This window comes from Bos indicus x Bos taurus, chromosome 11, assembly GCF_003369695.1.
Source record: "Bos indicus x Bos taurus breed Angus x Brahman F1 hybrid chromosome 11, Bos_hybrid_MaternalHap_v2.0, whole genome shotgun sequence".
In the NCBI taxonomy this organism is placed as follows: Eukaryota; Metazoa; Chordata; class Mammalia; order Artiodactyla; family Bovidae; genus Bos; species Bos indicus x Bos taurus.
In genome coordinates this window covers 82,196,590-82,218,191 of record NC_040086.1, presented here as the reverse complement: position 1 = coordinate 82,218,191, position 21,602 = coordinate 82,196,590, and the positions used below count along the sequence as shown (strand labels likewise).

The following is a 21,602-nucleotide window of genomic DNA, read 5'->3' as shown; positions in this document are numbered from 1 at the left end:
CAAACAGAACTTGCTAAATCAACATTAGGTGTTTTGTTGCTCATAAGTAATGGCATCAGCAGATAATGATTTCCTTTTTGTAACTGCTGTGCATCTGCATAATCACACTGCGATCTGCTGTAATGATATGCTGCGAACAGTCATGCACGTTACTAGATTGCCTGATAATTTATAATATATTCAGAGACCAATGGAGCATCCTGTTTGGACAGATATGACAACCTTTTATGTAACAGTCAATGAAGAGAGACATTTAATAAAATGCCAAAATTTTTTAAGCCAATATGCATTTTATAATAAACATTTATTTGAACATGTCTATGTCTCCAAAATGGTGAAGTTACTACAATATTTATCACAGATTAATACTGTCACCCATGTAACAATTTCATAAATATTTAAGATGTAGATGGTAGAATTCCAGAAATATTAATAAAATTAAAGTCGATAAGTTATAACAGGTCTTGACCATTCAACCGGGATGCTGGTAAAGACTGAAAGCAGGAGGAGAAGGGGACAACAGAGAATGAGATGGTTGGATGAAATCACCGACTCCACGGACATGAGTTTGAGTAAGTTCCGGGAGTTGGTGATGGACAGGGAAGCCTGGCATGCTGCAGTCCGTAGGGTCACAAAGAGTTGGACACGACTGAGCAGCTGAATTGAACTGACCATTCAACACTACCCCTCTTCTTTAAACCCTTTTGTCCCATAGCTTCCCTAGAACAATATTGCTCCCTCTCAATTGCTGATTTTGTCCCTTTTGCTGGCAGCTCTTCCTCTCCCACTAATTGTGGAAGGTCCTCAAAGTTTGTGCTAAGTATTTCTCCTCTCTCATTCTACATTCACTCCCAAAGAACACCAGCAACATGACTTATTTATTATCTATGTGCCTATGACTCCCAAATTACTATCTCCAAACTCCACCTTTCCTTATGAATCCCAAATCTGTAAGACACACTGTCCACTTGATCTTTCCTCTTGGGAACTGCCACAAGTATAACACTTCTATTCCTTTGCCTTTTCCTCACCCTTCCCTAACCTTGTGCCCCTAACTAGTATTTTCTGTCTCAAATGATGGCATCATCCAATGGACCAAGTAAAGTCCTGGACGTAATTTGTAACCCTCCTGCTTTCACTCACCTCCATAGCTAGTTTATCCTTATCATTTGACTTATTTAGTGCCATCCATTTCACTTTCCAGGTATCTCTGAAGCCCATTCTCATTACTGCTATACTGTCAAAACCCTACTCCAGGCTATGGTCATCCGTCCTATAGTCTATCACTCTCATAGTTTGCTAAACAGTCCATGTATGTCTGCAGTGGCCTCCCTAAAATCCCTCCTCAACATGGTGGCCACAATGATCTCATCAAAATGAAAACCTGATCATATTACCTCTCTCTCTTATCAGAATCCTTAGGCACCTTCCAATCACTCTCAGGAAAGAGCCCACAGCCCTAGATAGGGCCCACATGGTCTTGTTACAAGGTCTGGTTTCCCCCCATCTCCCGTCATGCTCCACTGACTCTGGGGGCCTCACCATATCACCATCTATTAGGCCTGCAGAAATCATGTTCCATCCTGTCCAGGGGCTTTTTGTAGTAAACTGTCCTGCCTTCCTAGAAAACGTTTCTAGTATATTCAATACTTAATTTTGAGTCAATAGTTATGTCTCAGCTCAAGAGTTATTTCTTCAGGAAAGTCCTCCCTAACTATGCCAAATCCCCTAGTTGGGCTCTCTTATACAGGGCCTGTCAGAGTTTTAATTTCACATTTGCCTATGTCATTATTCAATTATTATCTGTCTTCTACCCTAGACTAAAAGTTCCAGGACAATTCAAATGTCTGCTTTTGTTCACGACCGTAACCCTAGGACCTAACACTATTCCTAGTACACAAGAGATTCTCAGTAAATGTCTTTGAATCAATGAATAAAAAGTCTCAAATTCAGGATTATTACTGAAAACAAAAACTAAGACAATCGTTAGCGTATTGGTGCCTAAAGAGATGCATGAAGAGAGATTGTACAAAGAGACCAGTCGACAACCGCTCAAAAGGAAAAGTGAAACTGAACAACACAACTTCAAGATTCCTCTAAAACAGCCTCTGAAAAAAGACTCGGACATGAACTTACACGAGTCGTGTGCTTACCCACTGTCGGTGAACAGGAACTCCAAATGGGTCATAAAAACCTCCCAACGGGAGACGCTGTAGCGCTGGGCCAGAGAAAGAGCGATGCTGTAGACGTTTTCCTCCAGCGTCCTTCACAAACGTGCATCAACCACAGGGCAAGGAAAGAAGAGAAACACATGACCTTAATCAGCAGAGAAAGCGTGCATTACGACTGCTCTCATGCTAAAGGGGGCACAGCCAGCACAGTCCCTCATAAGACGTGTCACAGTAATTCAGGAAAAGTACACCCAAGGGATTTTAATGCTCCTTCTTCACTGTGGTGCGCTGCAAATGACCAAGGAATCGTCTAGATCAATGGACCTCAAACGAGGGTGATTTAGCCCTACTCAGGGAACATTTGACAATTTTGTCTGGAGACATTTTTGATTGTCATGGTGGGCGAGGAAAAGGAGAAAGCAGTTGGCATCTAGTGGGCAGAAGTCAGGGAGGCTGCGGACCAACCTACAATGCACAGAACAGCCTTCCTGCAACAAAGAATGACCCAGTCCAAAATGTACTGAGATAAAAAAACGATGGTCTAGGTACCAGAGCCTACAGTGAAAAAGAAATACAAAGAAATGGATCCCTGCCCCACAGGTAAATCTCCGAGAAAAACACAGTCAGTCACTCAATACATTCTCATTTTCTACACTGGGCCAGCTATTATGCCAGCTGCTTAAGATATAAAAACAACAAGATACTTCTTGAGGAACTCACAGCCTAATGGAGTGTATGAAGTGTGAACCAGGCATCAAACAGAAAGGGGTAATGTCAAAAGACTACAAAACACTGTGAGGATACAGATGAGAGAGTGAACAGGGATTAACTAAGCAGAGGCGATAAAGAGGGAGAAGAGACAAACGGGCTTTTGATAGACGGGGTTTCACAACCATGAATGCGCTGGGTCCTCAGGTCTACTGAAGGATCTATACCTTATCCTACAGGCAATGGAGACTCAATGGAAAGTTCAAATCAGGGAATGGTGTCATCAGACTTGAGAATCTCTAGGTATGTAAACAATTCTGGTCCAGAGCACTCACATAAAGTCTATATTGGAGAAACTGTCATAAAACCCCAACTTTCCTGAAGCAAAGGAAACATAAGGATGGAATTCTTCATTGGGAGGATGGTTGTCTATCAGCAGACGAATGGATAAGAAAGCTGTGGTACATATACACAATGGAATATTAGCCATTAAAAGAATACATTTGAATCAGTTCTAATGAGGTGGATGAAACTGGAGCCTATTATACAGAGTGAAGTAAGCCAGAAAGAAAACATCAATACAGTATACTAATGCATATATATGGAATTTAGAAAGATGGTAACGATAACTCTGTATGCGAGACAGCAAAAGAGACACAGATTAATAGAACAGTCTTTTGGACTCTGTGGGAGAGGGCAAGGGTGGGATGATTTGGGAGAATGGCATTGAAACGTGTATATTATCATATGTGAAATGGATCGCCAGTCCAGGTTTGATGCACAGGACAGGGTGCTCGGGGCTGGTGCACTGGGATGACCCAGAGGAATGGTATGGGGAGGGAGGTGGGAGGGGGGTTCAGGATGGGGAACACATGTACACCTGTGGCTGATTCATGTCAATGCATGGCAAAACCACTACAATACTGTAAAGTAATTAGCCTCCAATTAAAATGAATAAATTAAAAAAAAAAGGAAGGATGGTGGACAAAAACCACAGAAACAGGAATGAAATACCTATTACCATCAAGTAATACTGCTAAGACTACACTTAGCCTCACTAAGGAAACCAATATTTGTAAGCTGGATCACCCAGGAGCTGGCAAATGATTTCCGTTCAAAGCCAAATAGTAAATCTTTTTTTTTTTTTCCAAATAGTAAATCTTTCAGGCTTTACCACCATACGGTCTCAGTAGCATATTCTTCTATTGCTTTTTACTCCTGCCTTTCCACAAACCTTTAAACATGTAAGCTATTTTTAAAAATGTAAGCCATTTTTAAAAATGTAAAGCCATTCAATGCTCATAGACTATAGAAAGAGACCAAGGACTGAATTAAGTCTGTCAATACCTGGATTATTAGGTAACTGTCATTAAAAATTATTGCTTAAAGGATTTATTGATAAAACTCTCATTTTATCCTGACATCCACAGGATAAAATGAGAATTTGTGGAGAACAGGGACCATTAGCAGTTCACCCTTCCTATTATGAGAGTCTGCCACAGCATCTGACACGAGGTGTGTACTAAGTATTCACATCTTTATTATATGATAAAAGTGGGAAGAAACCAAACTATATTCTGTTTTCCTCAAAGTCACCCTAGCCACTGAGATAGTAATAACTAATACAGACAAAAAAGGACAACTATAACGTATGCACAGAAAACAACGGCCATTAAAATGGACATACAATTAGTAAGAAAATAAAGAATGGACATGTTTGAAGGTGGAGCTGCAAAACAGAAGGAAGCAGGTTCTTCAAGGATTCTTTTGTGTGAGATGCGAAAATGCTGTCTCCAAACCAGAAGTGCTAACTCAGAAAACTCATAGATAGTTTGAGATATTTTGAACGAGCCATCTAAAGACTGCTGTGTATATTTATAAACAACAGATTGTGGAGAAGATTCTATTATTTATTTATCAAAAGCATATATTTGTCCTCTAGGATACGCTTCAAATAGCATGTGCTAGCTGGATGCTTAAAAAAAAAGACAAGACAAAGCCCTAGCAAAATGTAATTGATGATGTAAGGCATGCCTTATCTTGTCAACTTGTATATGCATAATAACCCTCTTCTAAGAAACCATAAACAATCTCACTCAGGATTACCAAATGCCCAAAGAAAAGCCCACTGGACTCGGCAATAGGAAGCCCAGGCTCAACTCCTGGCTCTGCGACCTTGAACAATGCTTTAAGGCTCTGTGCTTCTCACATTCCTCTTCCAAAAGTAAGGAGATTGGATGATATTATCTCTTTAGTCACTTTCAAATTGGACATTAAACGAACCTAAGAAATTATGAACCTCCAGGAGAAGAGAGGGGAAGAGAAAAAAAAAATTTGTACATTTCTCTTAACTGAATTCTCCCATAGGCTGTCCCTACTATCTTTCTTTGATCTCCATTTTCCCTGCCTCACTCTAAAAAGAATTTGAGTGTCTTCTCATAGGAAAAAAGCCCAGGATAATATAAAGTACTATTAGAGTACTGAAGTTATTTTGCTGCTTTAAGATTTAAGAATAATGATGAAAAATAGCAACGGCCACTGCCATAATCAAGACCGTCTTTGCTATTTTAAGGTACTTCTCATGAGTGCATGCTAAGTCACTTCAGTCATGTCTGACTCTTTGTGACCCCATGGACTATAGCCCATCAGGCTTCTCTGTCCATGTGATTCTCCAGGCAAGAATACTAGAGTGGGTTGCCATGCCCTCCTCCAGGGGATCTTCCTGACCCAGGGATCGAACCCGCATTTCCTACGGCTCCTGCATTGCAGGCAGATTCTTTACCACTGATTTTAAGGTACTTATCAGGAGAGATTAATAACTGTAAAATGTAGGCACAATCTACCCTTGTTTCAAAGGCTGGAAACCTAGACAGAACTGCATACCAATGCTTCTGGGAAAATTCAATCAGGCAGTGTGGGCAGGGTGCGTGGTGCTGAAGATGTGATGCCTTTGGTAGGTAGCAGGAAATCACAGCTGTGAGCATTACCATCTATGGAAACTTGGGCCAATTACTTAATAAGCTTTAAGTTCTTTGGAAAAGGAAATGGCAACCCACTCCAGCCTTCTTGCCTGGAGAATCCCATGGACAGAGGAGGCTGGTGGGCTACAGTCCATGGGGTTGCACAGAGTCAGACACAACTGAGTGACAAACACTTTTAAGTTATTCAGCTATAACATGGGGATAACATTTTATACCAGAGGGTTACCTTTAAGGATTAAAAGATGTTTTCAAAATAAAGTTTATAGAGCATCTAACACCATTCTAGGCCCATAAGAAGCACTCCACAAATCGGGGTGTTAAAAACAAAACATACCTCTAACTTAATAACCATTGTGAGTGAGCCCACTTTATAAAAATATCTTGTTTAACTTCCCTAACACCTGACATGTAATTCTCATTTGATCAGAACTCATTTGATCGAAAACAAAAAATGAGGACCAGTATTAAAACCAAGGGGAACTCCATACCTAAACGAGAACATATTCCCATAGGCCTTGAAGTGTACTGCCATCTCACACAAGGGCTAACTTTTTTCTGGAACGAGCTAAGGGACAAAGGAAAAAAAGGAAGCTGCTATAGGCTTCGAACAAGAGAAACTGCCAGAGTGAAAGATCTGCTTTCTCTAGGAACCCAGGACAGATGAAAGTGCCCTGGACCCACAACACGTGGTCCTTCCTCTTGGATTAAGTCGACTGTATCTATTTTTAACACAGTGAGGAAATTAAACAGCCATGTAGCAGAAAAGCGAGATTCCAGCCAGGAATCAAAGGGAATCTTGTTTTTAAATTTCTAAAGTAAGCCTCATGGGCTTCCCAGGTGGCATTCGTAGTAAAGAACCTGTCTGCCAATGCAGGAGACATAAGACACCTAGGTTCAATCACTGGGTTAGGACGATCCCCTGGAGGAGGCAAGGCAACCCACTCCAGTATTTCTGCCAGGAGAACGCCATGGACAGAGGAGCCTGGCAGGTTACAGTCCATGGGTTGCCAAGAATAGGACACAACTGAAGTGGCTTAGCATGCACACGGTAAGCTTCATACTTTTAACCCCAATCATACTGCATCACCTCTAACATGGTACTGGGGTCAGGATACCAAAATCATAGGGAAATTTTCTTATAATTATCATCCTTACTATTTTAAATCTGCAAGCCTAAAATACAGTCTGCATTTACTGATCATTTAGAAGGCAGCTATGCTAACCATGATCCCACCAACAATCCATTTGTGAAGACTCACACGTCCCTCACGGGATTGGAAGAAGTAGGGGAAACCCTGCTCACGGTAACCATGAATGTACATCTTCAAGGGACTGTGACTCATAGTCCTGATAACTCAGCTTGTCCTTGTGTGTTTTATCCCATCCCTTTATGAGACAAAGGTATCTCTTACTCGGCCAGGCCAAGGATGGTTTCCCTTTTGTACTGGTCGTCGGCCGTGAACCGCTGCACGTCCACACCCTTCCGCAGGCCCTGGAGGATCTGAGCCTGAGTGAAGTCCAGCAGGCGTTCGTTGTAGTAGTGCAACTGCTTGGTCAGTGCTGCGAGCTCCTCGGGCCAGGCCTCGTGTCCGTACAGAGTCACGTGCCTGCTGACCATCTTGATCAGTTCTTTGGGATCAGCCTGTGAACAACAAAAGGACTAATTAGAAAAAAAAAGTAACAATGGGAAGAAGGTCACGTCAACTGCACGTCTGTCTGGCCCTTCACACGGCCGCTATTTAATCAAGGTTTACAACCACCCTGGGGAGTCTGTTGCAGCTGCTGCTGCTGCTAAGTCGCTTCAGTCGTGTCCGACTCTGTGCGACCCCATAGACGGCAGCCCAACGGGCTCCCGGGTTCCTGGGATTCTCCAGGCAACAATACTGGAGTGGGTTGCCATTTCCTTCTCCAATGCATGAAAGTGAAAAACATAAATACAGTATACTAACGCATATATATGGAATTTAGAAAGATGGTAACAATAACCCGGTGTACGAGACAGCAAAAGAGACACTGATGTATAGAACAGTCTTATGGACTCTGTGGGAGAGGGAGAGGGTGGGAAGATGTGGGAGAATGGCAGTGAAACATGTAAAATATCATGTAGGAAACGAGTTGCCAGTCCAGGTTCGATGCATGATGCTGGATGCTTGCGGCTGGTGCACTGGGACGGCCCAGAGGGATGGTATGGGGAGGGAGGAGGGAGGAGGGTTCGGGATGGGGAACACATGTATACCTGTGGCGGATTCATTTTGATATTTGGCAAAACTAATACAATTATGTAAAGTTTAAAAATAAAATAAAATTGGAAGAAGAAAAAAAAAAAAAAAAAAAACAAAAAACAAAAAAAAAAAAAAAAGTGAAAGTGAAGTCGCTCAGTCAGTCCGACTCTTAGCGACCCCATGGACTGCAGCCTACCAGGCTCCTCTATCCATGGGATTTTCCAGGCAAGAGTACTGCAGTGGGCTGCCATTGCCTTCTCCGGTCTGATGCAGAGGTGGTCCATTTTGCAGATCATAAGAACAGGACACAGAAACTGAGTCTAGAAATGGATTTCTGGACGCCTGCTCTGTTCTTCCAACTCAAAAATCTCTCCATCCACTTAAAAAATATGTATGCTTGCTTTTTCAACTAGCATTAGATACCTGAGCCTATTCCAGATCTCTTCCCTAATTATCTGATCATTTATAATAATTCACCCTGGAAGCAATTTTTGTCATCATTGCCCCTGGAAAATATTGTTTGGACCATCTAAGTATTCTCAATAACAAAGCTGTAGTTCAATAATCCCATTAGAAATGCCTAGACAGTTAAGTAGAAGAGTATTTTCTCCAGGGATAAGTAAGGGGAAAAAAAAAACCCATCCTTGTTCCTACAATCATTTTTTTCTAGTTTCATAAAAAAGTATGCAACCAATTTTTACTTTTCTCAATTTGGGGCTCAATGGGATACTGTCCTGTAATTCTTTGACTCATTTGAAAAAACCCTGATGCTGGGAAAGACTGAAGGTGGGAGGAGAAGGGGACGACAGAGGATGAGATGGATGGCATCACTGACTCAATGGACATGAGTTTGAGTAAACTCTAGGAGTTGGTGATGGACAGGGAGGCCTGGCATGCTGCAGTGTGCATGGAGTCACAAAAAGTCAGACACGACTAAGCAACTAAACTGATACTTATGTTACAAAACAATTATTCAAATAGAACAAAGCCCAGAATTGATCAGCTGACAGGAAAGGTGGTTATTTATTTATATTAAATAAATATAATATAACCACATTTATTTAAAGTTGGTCTGGGTGTCAATGAAGCCATAGCAACTCCACCATGATTCCAGAGTTACCTAACATGTGAACAACATTAACTCAATCCCTCTCAGCTTCTGGGAAGACATGGTACATATTTTAATATAAGCAAATTAGAGAAAAAAAAAAAACACTCCCGAATCTACCTGTGGCTCTCTAAAACACATCTAATTATAATGAGCTGTCAGCATTTCTCATGTGTAAGTCATTATTCTGATCTGCACAGGTGATTTATCATTGTTGGGTCCATATTGCCAAACCTAGCCTGACATTCTCTCTCTTGATCCTATTAAGGAACAGTCTGGGAGTGATGATAAAAACCAATTAAAGAAATCTTCTTGGATTCCAACAGGTAGATTTAAGAAAAGGTCAACCTTACTAAATGCTTCCCCTATCTCTATGCATACACTGAGTCCTGTCCTCAAAAACTACAGATATCTATCTCAAGTCAAAAGACCCGGCTTTGAAAACCAATGCTCCCAAGTAGCTGCAAGATTATCTGTCATTCACTAAACAAATACTTTCTGTGCACCTATTATGTGCCAGGTGATGTCCTAAGAAGATGTGACCCTTTCCTCCAGGAATGTAGTCTATAAGGAAAGACAATCAAGCCAACGACTGTAAATGGTTTGATACCACTAAGCACAGGGTGCTATGGGAATGAATACAGAGGGGTTGGCTTCGGGCATGTGTCAAGCAGGGCTTTGTGGAAGAGTTAATTTCTAGTCTAACTATTCAGGTATTAAGTAGTAAAAAGGCCATCAAGAAACAGGGGTTCCCCTGGTGGCTCACTGGTAAAGAATTCACCTGCCAATGCAGGAGACATGGGTTCAATCCCTGGTCCGGGAAGATCCCACATGCTTTGGAGCAACTAAGCCCATGGGCCACAACTACTAAACCTGTGCTCTAGAGCCCGGGAGCCACAACTGCTGAGCCCACACCCTAGAGCCTGTGCTCTGCAACAAGAGAAGCCACCACGATGAGAATCCCTCGCACCGCAACTAGTCTCTGCTTGCTGCAGTTAGAAAAACACCTGTGCAGCAAGGAAGACCCTGCATGGCTAAAAATAAATAAAATTATTATATATTAAAAAAAAAAAAAAAACGAGGGAAACAAATTCCAGTAAAGGCGAGAATATGTGCTAAACCTATATGGCTAAGCCCTGATGGGGAGATGGAGTGAACGAAGCTGATCCAACTGCATTTAGAAGTGATTTGGGAATAAGCTGTATAAGACTGGTATATCTGGCAACGGATTTAGGCAAATCGGATCCCATTCCTAGGCTCTTAGTGCCTCTTCATCTGTCATTTAACCCAGCTCCCTTCTGCTTACAGACTGAAGCTCATGAGGTCCCTCCCTGAACCACCCCTAGAGGCACAGCCCCCTCTGAAGCTGTCTGGCATATGGTTGTTGCCAGGGAGCCAGCAGCCCATCTACACCTGCTCTGCATCCTGGTGTGCCCTGTTGTTGCCTGTTCGTCTCGCACCTCATCCAGTAAGCACTTTTCTGTCTAGAAAGAGAGAGAGCAGGAGCAAATATCCAGCAATTGGAGTCTTAGGGCAGCAGGACAGCTCTTCTGTAGGTGTTCTTTCAGGGAGCTCTTTGTACTGGTTTTGCACTCCACTAGCAAACTCACATTGATCAAAACAGTGAAGGCTTTTTTCCATGTATACTCTGACCCTCTGATTTCAGACTCAAGTCTTCCAGCCTCAAATTGCCCAATGTGCTCTGAAGGCGATGCGACAACCAGGCAGCCCATCTCTGTATGACTCCATGCCCTGCTCTACCAGGCTGTTGGTTCCTACTCCCTATTCATGGAACCAACCACCTTCTCTCTCCCAAGGACTTCTTATGGTTATTGTACCACACTCATTTTCTCACTCTTTGTTTTCTGGCATCTCACGGATTTGGTACCTGTATTGGGAGAGTACACCAAATACCTGATCTCATTTCTATTCTCTTTCTAACACCATTTATGAAACAAATTCCCAAACCAGGTTAAAGAGTTCAGCTCCAAGAGTATTGAATAGCACAAAGCAATAATGCACATAATTGCTACTACTAACATTACACTGGCTTTTCTTTATCTTACAGAGAGTTTCAAGTCTCCACATACAACCTTCATTTTCATATGTGGCAAAAAAACACCTATTCTTTTTTTCCAATGAAGAAAATGGCATGACAGAGTGTAATAAACATGGATACACATAAGTTACTAGCTGAATGTCCTTGTGCAAGCTATTTAACAACTACAAACTTAATAGTCTTATCTATAAAATGGCAATATACTATAGCTTGCGTGGTTGCACAAAGCCTAAGAAACTATATACACACACACACATATAAAATACACAAACCAAGACCTGGTCCATAGGAGGGGCTCCAAAAATGAAAGCAATTATGGAATTTACTCAAAGGTACTCCCAGGTAGCACAGTGGTAAAGAAGCTGCTGCCAATCCAGGAGACTCAAAAGATACGGGTTTGATCCCTGGACCAGGAAGAGATGCTGGAGAGGGAAATGGCAACCCACTACAGTATTCTTGCCTGGAGAATCCCATGGACAGAGGAGCCTGGCAGGCTGCAGAACATAGGGTTGCAAAGAGTAGGACATGACTCAGTGACTACGCATGCACATTACTGATATATCTGTTACACTTTAATTGTACTTTTATTGCATACTCTACACTGCCTCTCTTTTAAGTATTAAATTAGTTTCTAGAGGGCAGAAACCAGCTGTACTTAGTGGATGTGTCTTTCCCACAGCACATTAGAGCTGTGGAGTAAGAGGGGGACACACCAAAGAGCAGCAGCAGCTTTTACGTCAGCAGTACTAGTTTATATACCATATCCTTTGCTTACTAGAGATGCAATTTGGGGCAAAAATTCGAACGAATCTTTTGGCCAACCAATACTTTGTTCTTGACAGACGCTTCATAGAGAGTAGATGGATGAGCATGTTTTAAGTTCTAGCTTTCCATGCAAATTATTTTCTAATCATTATCACTACTACTTTCTATCCCTTCCTCCAGAAACTTTACCTGTCATGATTACTTCCAATGTAAGTTTTAAATTCTAGTAACAATTCTTCCCCCGGGCTCATCACAATTTCTCTCAATATATTCCAAAAGCATCCTCTACTCAGCCCAACACTTCATTTCATACATTCATTCATTCACTTCACAAGTGCACAGCATTAAAGTTTCTAAAGCACTTTCACATGATTTTGATCTGACCTTCATACCAACCCAGTGATGGGCACAGGAGACTGTTGGTAACTGCTTTATAGATGCCAATCTCCAATTAGGCATCCTGAGCTGGAGTCTCACAGCAAGGAAGAGACTCAAGCCTCCTGATCTCTTGTCTTGTGGGCTCTCCACTGTACCAGGCCCTGCTCCCTACCCTGCCAGCAGAGCTCCTTGAATGTCCTATATCCAGTTTTACACGTCAAGTCACTAATTTTTGAGCAGAGTATATTCAAATCTTTCTCCCTCTTTTTCCACCTAAGTTCAATGACATGATCCATGAGTACAAAAGTTTTTAGCCTTTAAGAAACTTTTGAAGGACTTTACGGGTAGCTTTGAAATCTCCCATATTCAGTATTGAAATGATACTACAAAAACTGAAAACATAAAAAGGCGTAAAAAATTTAAGAAGTGTAGAGAATAAATTATTCTAATTTTCCCCCCAAATCTGGCAATGCAGTTTCTTTAAGGTGTAGAAAAAAATATATGCTTTCTTTAAAGACTATGGCCAGGTCCCTGTTAAAAAAAAAAAAAAAATTTAATGTACATAAATATTTATGAGACTAGAATGTTGAATGACTTCATCTAGTACTACTAACTAGTAGAGGTAATAAATCCATTCAGGCTTAATAGTCTCCATTTCTTGGTAATATTGTTTGGAAAGTTTTAAACAGGTGGTATGTTTTCCCTCTAGGGTTGTTATTTGCTTGAGATAATTTTCTACTTAGTATTTTCAATTAGTAGCTTAAAAAAATGCATCTTAGAAATAGTCTACCATAAAGTTTTGAATTTCATCCCCTGCTAGGTTTGATTCTCTAGCATATAAAACTAAAAGACACATTTCCATTTTTAAATGATTTTATCTTCTTAAACTTTTTTTTTAACCTAGAGAAATTACACTTCAAGATGCATATACGTGAAGAGAGATAAATTAGGAGTTTGAGATTAGCAGATACACAGTATGCTGTATAAAATAAATAAACAACGAGGTCATACTGTATAGCACAGGGAACTATATTCAGTATCTTGTAATAACCTACAATGGAAAAGAATATCTGCACGTGTGTACTTGCATGCTTATATGTATAACTGAAGCACTTTGTTTGTATACCAGAAATTAACACTTTGTAAATTTCAATACTTCAATTTGTAAAAAAAAAACTACAATTAAATACTTCAATTTGTAAAAAAGATGCAGTTACAATAATTACAAAAGATACGAATACACAAGGTACAGAAATGTGTATAGCTTACTCATGCTGCTGCTGCTAAGTCGCTTCAGTCATGTCCGACTCTGTGCAACCCCGTATACGGAAGCCCACTAGGCTCCCCCGTCCCTGGGATTCTCCAGGCAAGAACACTGGAGTGGGTTGCCATTTCCTTCTCCAATGCATGAAAGCGAAAAGTGAAAATGAAGTCGCTCAGTCCTGCCCATCTCTTAGCGACCCCATGGACTGCAGCCTACCAGGCTTCTCCGTCCATTCCAGGCAAGAGTACTGGAGTGGGGTGCCATTGCCTTCTCCGATAGCTTACTCATATCTGTATTACAAAGTTGTTATATAAATATGTACATCCATAACTATTTCTGGAGGAATACAAAAAGGAAACTGACCTTTTGTTTTATCCTATTTTCTTCATCTGTTTTTTGCCATGTTTGTGCATTGTTTTTTCAACATAAAAAGTTGATTAGGATAAATACTAGAAGAGGAAATTCTCTGCAAGTGACCATTTGCCAATCATCATTATAGATCTCTAAAAAGAAACATGAGGGACTTCCCCAGTGGTCAGGTGGCTAAGACTCCACACTCCCAGGGCAAGGGGCCTGGGTTCAATCCCTGGTTGGGACACTAGATTCCATATGCTGCAACTAAGATCTGGTGCACCTAGCTAAATCAATCCATCAATCAGTCAACCAATAAATATTAAAAAGAAAAAAGGCCTGCTGGGCTGCTTCAATGATCACCCAGGTTTGCTGCCAGGTCCTGGGGGTCTGTGCGGCTGACACAGGATGTGCTTTGCACCAAGATGCACAGGGTTCTTATCAGAAATGACACCACAAATCATATCAACACTTTCATTCAAACCTAGTAATCTACCTAAGTTATCATTCCCACAGCTCAGAACTGCAGGGAGTGGAAAGAGAAAATGTGAAAAGACTGTGCAAATAGAAACAAGCTGAACTGACAACTGAGGAGAAGCAAAGCTTCATGGAGAGTTATTATGTGTGGGCAACAAATTGAAACCACTTGGATCTCCATTTCCAAGATGATTCATCAGAAGTTTGTCATGTCTAATTCAAACTCAGCAGTGTGGTTTTTTGCAGGGAGAGATTCTGAAAAGATTCAAATAATGAGCCATTAGGTAGTCAATGGACAATGCAAACATACTTAAAACATCCAGCTAACAGGCCCGTCCATGAAAAGTCGGGACTCCCAAAATGTAATACTGATGGCTGTTCACCATAGCAGCTGAAATGATTCCTCAAATGAGTCACATGCCAACAAACAATCACTGAGTAACTAGAAGGAGGTGATGTCCTGGGGACTCAGAATAGACGGGGATTCCTGCCCTCAACAGGATCATATGTGGAAAGAAGACGAGGTGCACCGGCTACCACAGCCTACAAGATCCACTCTGGGGGAAGTCTGGAAGAGAGCCGGGAGAGACAGAAATTAATTTGTGGCTCAGCTGGTAAAGAATCTGCCCGCAATGCGGGAGACCTGGGTTCGATCCCTGGTTGGGAAGATTCCCTGGAGAAGGGAAAGGCTACCCACTCCAGTATTCTGGCCTGGAGAATTCCATGGACAGAGGAGCCTGGCAGGCTACAGTCCATGGGGTCACAAAGAGTCAGATATGACTGATTGACTTTAACTTTACTTTTCAACTTAAAAAAAAAAAAAAAAAAAAAGATGTATTTACAATAATTAGAAAGGTAAGAAAGAGAATTAAAAAAAATCATTTCAGGCAGCAGAGAAAGTTTCACACAGGAGGCTTTTATAAGCTCAGACTTATCTGCTACTAGTGGGAAGAAGCAAGAGGTATTTCAGGCAGGAGAATTACATCTGCACAGACACCAAGGCATGGGAAAGGATGTCAAAATCAGAGAAATATACAGTCTGAACAGTCAGAACATAAACTTCAAATGAGCCAGTGTCAGGATCATGACTGGTGGGGTGAGGAAGAGCCACTAGTGTTCACTGAGTGGCTTCCCTGTCAAACACGGGAGTAGAGATTTCAGCCAACAGCCACTGCAAAGCGGGTAGAAACATCATGCTGGAGTGCGAGCCAGAGATCACTCGGGTCCAAAACACAGGGACACGCTGCTTCTGAAACAAAGCTGGAGTGGCCGCACGACCAGACAATGGGCAGGTAAAGACTGGAATCAGGAGCTCCGGTGACTGAGGTCACTTTCTACTGGAGCGACCCTGAACAAGTAACCCAATTTCTCTGAGTCTTACCTTCTGCAGAGGCTGCCACTTCTGCAAAATGAGGCTGCTCAATGGATCAAATGGCAGATTGAATGTGAAAGGTACTAAGACAGCCTATGCCTTCCCAAGGTGAGTCTCATCCTTCTACCGTTCCCAGAGAGCTTCCCTAAACAAGCCCCACATACACCCCTGCTGTGACCCCTCCTGACACCTTCCCGGCCTAGAGGAGACCCGAACGGGTCACAGTGAAGTCTAGTCACCGACTCCACTGCTATACTTTCCCTCTGGAGTTGGGCAACACTTCTGTGCCTCACATTTTATAAAGTAATACTTTCAATACTTCCTTAAATACTTGTGAAAAAACACTAGAGTACATAGGATGGCACAGGGACATATCAACTTCTCTGTTACAGGTTCCATCCTTTTATCTAGAATGCTCTCCTCCCCTCAGTCTTCCTCGTGCTATGCTCATCCTTTTTTTTAGTCAAAGGTCACCCTCTTAACTCAGGCCTTTCCTGAGCCTGTTTTAAACTGAACTCCACTGCTTAACTTTCTTCTTTGCTTTTTGTTTGCAAAGCTCTTATCATAATCAAACAAAAGATATATTTACTTTTTTTGTTGTTGATGGTGCCCCTCCCCAAACATAATGTAAATCTGAAAAGGGGAAGGGTTTTTATACACACTGTCCACTACTGTCTTCCCAGGATCTAGAACACTGCCTGGCACAAGCAGTCATCTGACAAATATTTTTGATAAACACACACACATTATCCAACTGCCTCCTATGTACTGAAGGATGACTCATTAATTTTCAGTATTCTACCCCAGGGAACACCCATTTACTCCCCTTGACATTCCAGATCCTGCAACGAGGAAACCAATGAATACAACACAGACACCGGCCTGAAACAGCTCGTTATCCAGTGAGATGAAAATAGGCAAATTCAAAGTAACACAGTACAGAAGTCACGAGGTAAGGAAAGGGCAGTACAGGCACACAGAGGAGCGTCCAGCACAGCTTGGGGGCACGACAGGATGGTGGCAGGCGGCAGGACCCGAGCACTAAGCAAAGGCATGCTGGTGAAACATTATGGGCAAAAGATTACAACATGCTGAAGACAAGGAACAGAGAATACACGGGCTGTGTGAGAACTTTAAGCAGCTTGGTATGGCTGAACAAAAGGAAAATGAAGGTGAGGAAACAGAGGCCAGACGACCTCGCTAGGGCCATGGGAAACCACTGAAGCACTGAAGTGAAGGAGAGGAAGCCCAGACCTCCATTCCGGAAAGGCTGCTCTGCTAGATGCCTGGAAAAAGATGCAGAGGCGACAGAAAGGAAGAGACGATGCTTGTTCCATTAAGTAAGTACACTGTTCCAGAAATTAACCTGCCTCACTTGCACCTATATATAATCACTTCTTTCCCTCAATTTATAACATAGTAGGTCAATTCCTTATCTCAAACAAAAACATACCTGGGATATAAAAGCAAAACAAAGGAAAATTACTAGAGTATAGGGGGAAAAAGTAGTACAAAGCAGCAGTAGCAATCAAAAAAAGAAATTCAAAATTTCCCAAATAAAGTAATACATGAACTAGCCTAAAAAAGACAGTCCTTTCCTTGGCCCGAACTTCATCCTAATATACCCATTTCTGAAAACAATACCCACTCGTAATGATGATGCCCTTGGGAGAGTAACCTGTGTGGCAGAGAGTTCGCTCATTCCCCTTTCTCTTTCTAAATAAAAACTGATGAATCAAAGCCAAAGATTTTGCCATGAACAGAATGTTTTCATATACTTACAGGCTCTTAGATATGTTTGTTTTGGATGGCCAAGGCATCCAAATTCTTTCTCTGCAGTCTGCTCTGGGTCAGAGGGGGAAGAATCCTGCCTCAATAGACACTGAGCCTTGAATTTGTACACAGAGTGGATTTGAAAGTCTAATCTATTTGCTTATCTATTCTTAAAGTGGTAATTCTCTTAAAATACCCAGTGTAAAAAGGAGATAATTTCTGAATGCTGATGCTTAAAGCTGGTGCAGACAAGTAAACCTAGAGGCCTTCCATTTTCCAGCAGCACCTGAAACACTTTTGGGTCCAGAAAAGAAGGCAATGTAAGTTGAGGCCAAGCTCAGGTGCGCTCACTCAGAAATTAACAATGAATTTAATAAGGTGTCAGAACCATGCGAGTAAGTAGGCATAGTATGTCTCAACATCTCACCTGCACCATTACTACTCTCATACCTCTCTGGCTTAAAAATACATAAAAGTGCAGTGCTGTTCAAAGAACAACACTGCATACTGTCCTAAATCAGAGCCATCTTCCTCTTGAGAAAGTAGTTACAAAGCCAGTTATCCGTTTCTCCTCTACTACTTCAGCCTTTCCTAAGAATGCTAGAAAATGAAATAAATGACAGAGAAGTTAGGGGTGAATCAACATTCACCTTCGGAGAAGGCGATGGCACCCCACTCCAGTACTCTTGCGGAAAATCCCATGGACGGAGAAGCCTGGCAGGCTGCAGTCCGTGGGGTCACTAAGAGTCGGACACGACTGAACGACTTCACTTTCACTTTTCACTTTCCTGCATTGGAGAAGGCAATGGCAACCACTCCAGTGTTCTTGCCTGGAGAATCCCAGGGACAGCGGAGCCTGGTGGGCTGCCGTCTATGGGGTCGCACAGAGTCAGACATGACTGAAGCGACTTAGCAGCAGCAGCAGCAACATTCACCTTACATACTAGAACCTCTGCCTCTTATTAATGCATGGAAAAGCAACTCCATCTAACACAGCCACTGTGAATGCATTCTGAATGCAAAGTGTTTCAGTCCCTCCGAAGAGGTAAATACGTGTTTTAACTATTTTAGAAAAGCTTTACCATTTCTTATTAATAAAGTGGAAACTGTGAGGACTCACCCTGTAAAGAGGATGGCATTTGTCCCTGAAACATGGAGCCAACTGGGCATAGATCTGGAGGCTATAATAATAGGCTGCCAATTGGAGAGAGAGAGCAGAGTGGGACTGCTTTTCAAAGCACTTGTTAGCATCTAACACCTACAAGGGAGAACAAGAGAAAGAGCTCAGCTGAAAGTAAACTGGCACAACCATCATAAACCATTACATTTCTAGTCCTTACTGTAGAATTTTGGTTCAAAGTTTCTATCAAATTGACTCAAGCTCATCTTAACATGACTACATTAAAATTCAGACATATTATAAAGGCAGATCCTATGCATGTGAAAGCAGATTTTAAAATCAAGATTTCAGCTAACATTGTAGACTTTACTCTTGAGATACTGACCACAGCCCTTCCATTATGCAGAGGCACAACCAGAAGGAAATGAAACATGCAATAAACAATTCACTGGTGAAAATCCCCAGTAGAGACTTTCAGTTTATTCATTTTTTAAGTCCTTTTTTTCTTGGTTAAAGGCAAACTTACCTGTGGTAAGGCCAGGAGATAAGCAAGAGCCAAGGTCATATCATTTGGTAAAGCGTCACTTGCTAGCTGTAAGAGAACTGGATGCAGGGGAAAAAAAAAAATTCATTATTTTCTTTGAGGATCCATGTGACAGTCATGGTTACTAAGTGTCACGATTTTAGTCCTTCACGATTTCAACTGTAATTATCTTCAGAGAACTTTTTAAGATGCTTTATGAGAAAGTCTATTCAGCACCATTGAAGTACAGATTATATGAAACTACGTTAAATGGTAGTCTTGCCTTAACTCAGACACACTATGCCATTTGCTACTTACATATGTGAATACTGTTAGTGCAGCTACAAAGTCTAAGTGCAAACAGATCAGTGAGGATGTCACTTCCAGCTAATCTTCGAGTTTTAGAGACCCAGGCCATGCTATACAATTCTGGATATCAATGACAGCTACTGTGGAAGATGACCACATGAGCACTCATGGTCAGAACAACACAGATCTGCGAGAGCAGACTTAGGATAACTCTCTTGATTACTAGAGTCATGACAATATGGCTGGGTTCTTTCTCTGCACCACATTCCATGAAAAGAAAACAAGTTTCATGCTTTGATTATATAACATCTTAAAATATCCCAACCGTTACAACTTTTATAAAACTTCTGTATATAAGCAACAACCTATCAATGTCATGGATTTAATAAAAGAGAGAACACTGAGAATAACACCTGTGTTTATATCCATTTTGTATTAACAAGGAGGCACTCATTTAGGACCTTAAGTGACCAATACCAGACAGTCACTGTCATCACAGTGTAAACTTTTTTTATAGAGAACAGACTCTCCTGATCTTCACTAATGATGGTAAACAGCATCTAAATAATTCAAAGTAAGTAATATTTCACTCTGTAAATACACCATATAATTTTATGGTGTATTAGAGGAAACTGCAAGTCACTCAGCCATGTCTGACTCTTTGCAACCCCATGGAGTATACAGTTCTCCAGGCCAGAATACTGGAGTGGGTAGCCTTTCCCTTCTCCAGGGGATCTTCCCAACTCAGGGATAGAACCCTGGTCTCCTGCATTGCAGGTGGATTCTTTACTAGCTGAGCCTAGATGAGCCAGCTCTAAGTGAGTGGAGTGTCAGACGTGACCTAAAACTTCATGTCTTGTGCTGACTCATCTAAAAGGGAACTAGGCTTCTTGCACAGCACCTCTAGTAAAAGAATCTGAGTTCTCTAAACACTCATTTCCTCTACAACTGCAACCTCCAATCTCATCTAGCTTTTCTCCACTCCATTTTTACTTCCTTCAGATATTTCCCTTCCTTATGTACAAAAGAGGACAGTTTTCAAACCACCCCTTTTCTGGCTTTTAGAATCTAAACCTATTCATCAAAACCAGCCCTGTCTCGAATGGCTCAGGAGCCCTTATTCCAGGTGAATGGCCGATACCCCAGCTAATGGAGGACCGTCCCTCTCAGAGTTGTGTTTGGGGCTAGTCTGAGCCCTGCCTGGGAAAATCATCCAGTCCCATTACTGACTTCCAGTCAGATCTTTTTTCCTTTCTTTCTTTCCTTGTTTTTTGTTTTTGTTTTTAATCCTATCATCAACTCAATCTTACACTCCATTTAATGTGCATTTGGCGATTTCCAAAAATCAAAGCACCTTCAAGGGATGAAAAAATACGCTACCTCTGAAGATATTCCTAAGCATATGCTCCAGATCCTGAAGGAAATTCCAAAAGGAAAACAACCCAACAAAAAACAAAAACAACAAAGAACAGTCATGACGACGTGGCTGGAATAAAGCAGAGTTCCCTTGAGAGACCTTTGTGAGGGAAAAACTAGATCTGAAAATATAAATTTCAATAGGTTTATTTTTCAAATATTTAATATTATTTCACAGATACAACTCAAAAGATGGTCACCAGTGTTTCTTGAACATATATCATTGAATACAAAGCTTTTAGCAGGCAAAAGAGAAAATAATTAATTTCCATGAACTAAAAGTAATGACAAAAATCACCCTCAGAGGAGTCCAAAGAATCATTGTTATTTTTACAAATAGTGAAAATAATCATTTTAAAACACAAATATTTGCTCCAAGTGAATAATAACCACAAAGGCTTCATTTCATATAAACAACTCTTATGTCTGACTCTTGTGACCCCATGGACTGTAGCCTGCCAGGGTCCTCTGTCCATGGAATTCTCCAGCAAAGAGTGCTGCAGTGGGTTGCCATTTCCTTCTCCAGGAGATGTTCCCAACCCAGGGATCAAACACAGGTCTCGTGCATCACAGGCAGATTCTTTACTGAATGAGCCACCAGGGAA

General features: G+C 41.5%; 1 protein-coding gene across 2 annotated transcripts in view; it reads right to left on the bottom strand.

Moving 5' to 3' along the window:
- The window catches only part of NBAS (neuroblastoma amplified sequence), a 330,907-nt gene that overhangs the window by 101,791 nt on the left and 207,514 nt on the right, over positions 1 to 21,602 (bottom strand). For both annotated transcript variants that reach the window (XM_027556036.1, XM_027556037.1), the window contains 4 exons: positions 19,276 to 19,352; positions 18,750 to 18,887; positions 7,273 to 7,502; positions 2,154 to 2,264 (listed from right to left, as the gene is read on the bottom strand). In XM_027556036.1, coding sequence (XP_027411837.1) covers positions 2,154 to 2,264; positions 7,273 to 7,502; positions 18,750 to 18,887; positions 19,276 to 19,352 — 556 coding nt within the window. The remainder of the gene's footprint in view (positions 1 to 2,153; positions 2,265 to 7,272; positions 7,503 to 18,749; positions 18,888 to 19,275; positions 19,353 to 21,602) is intronic.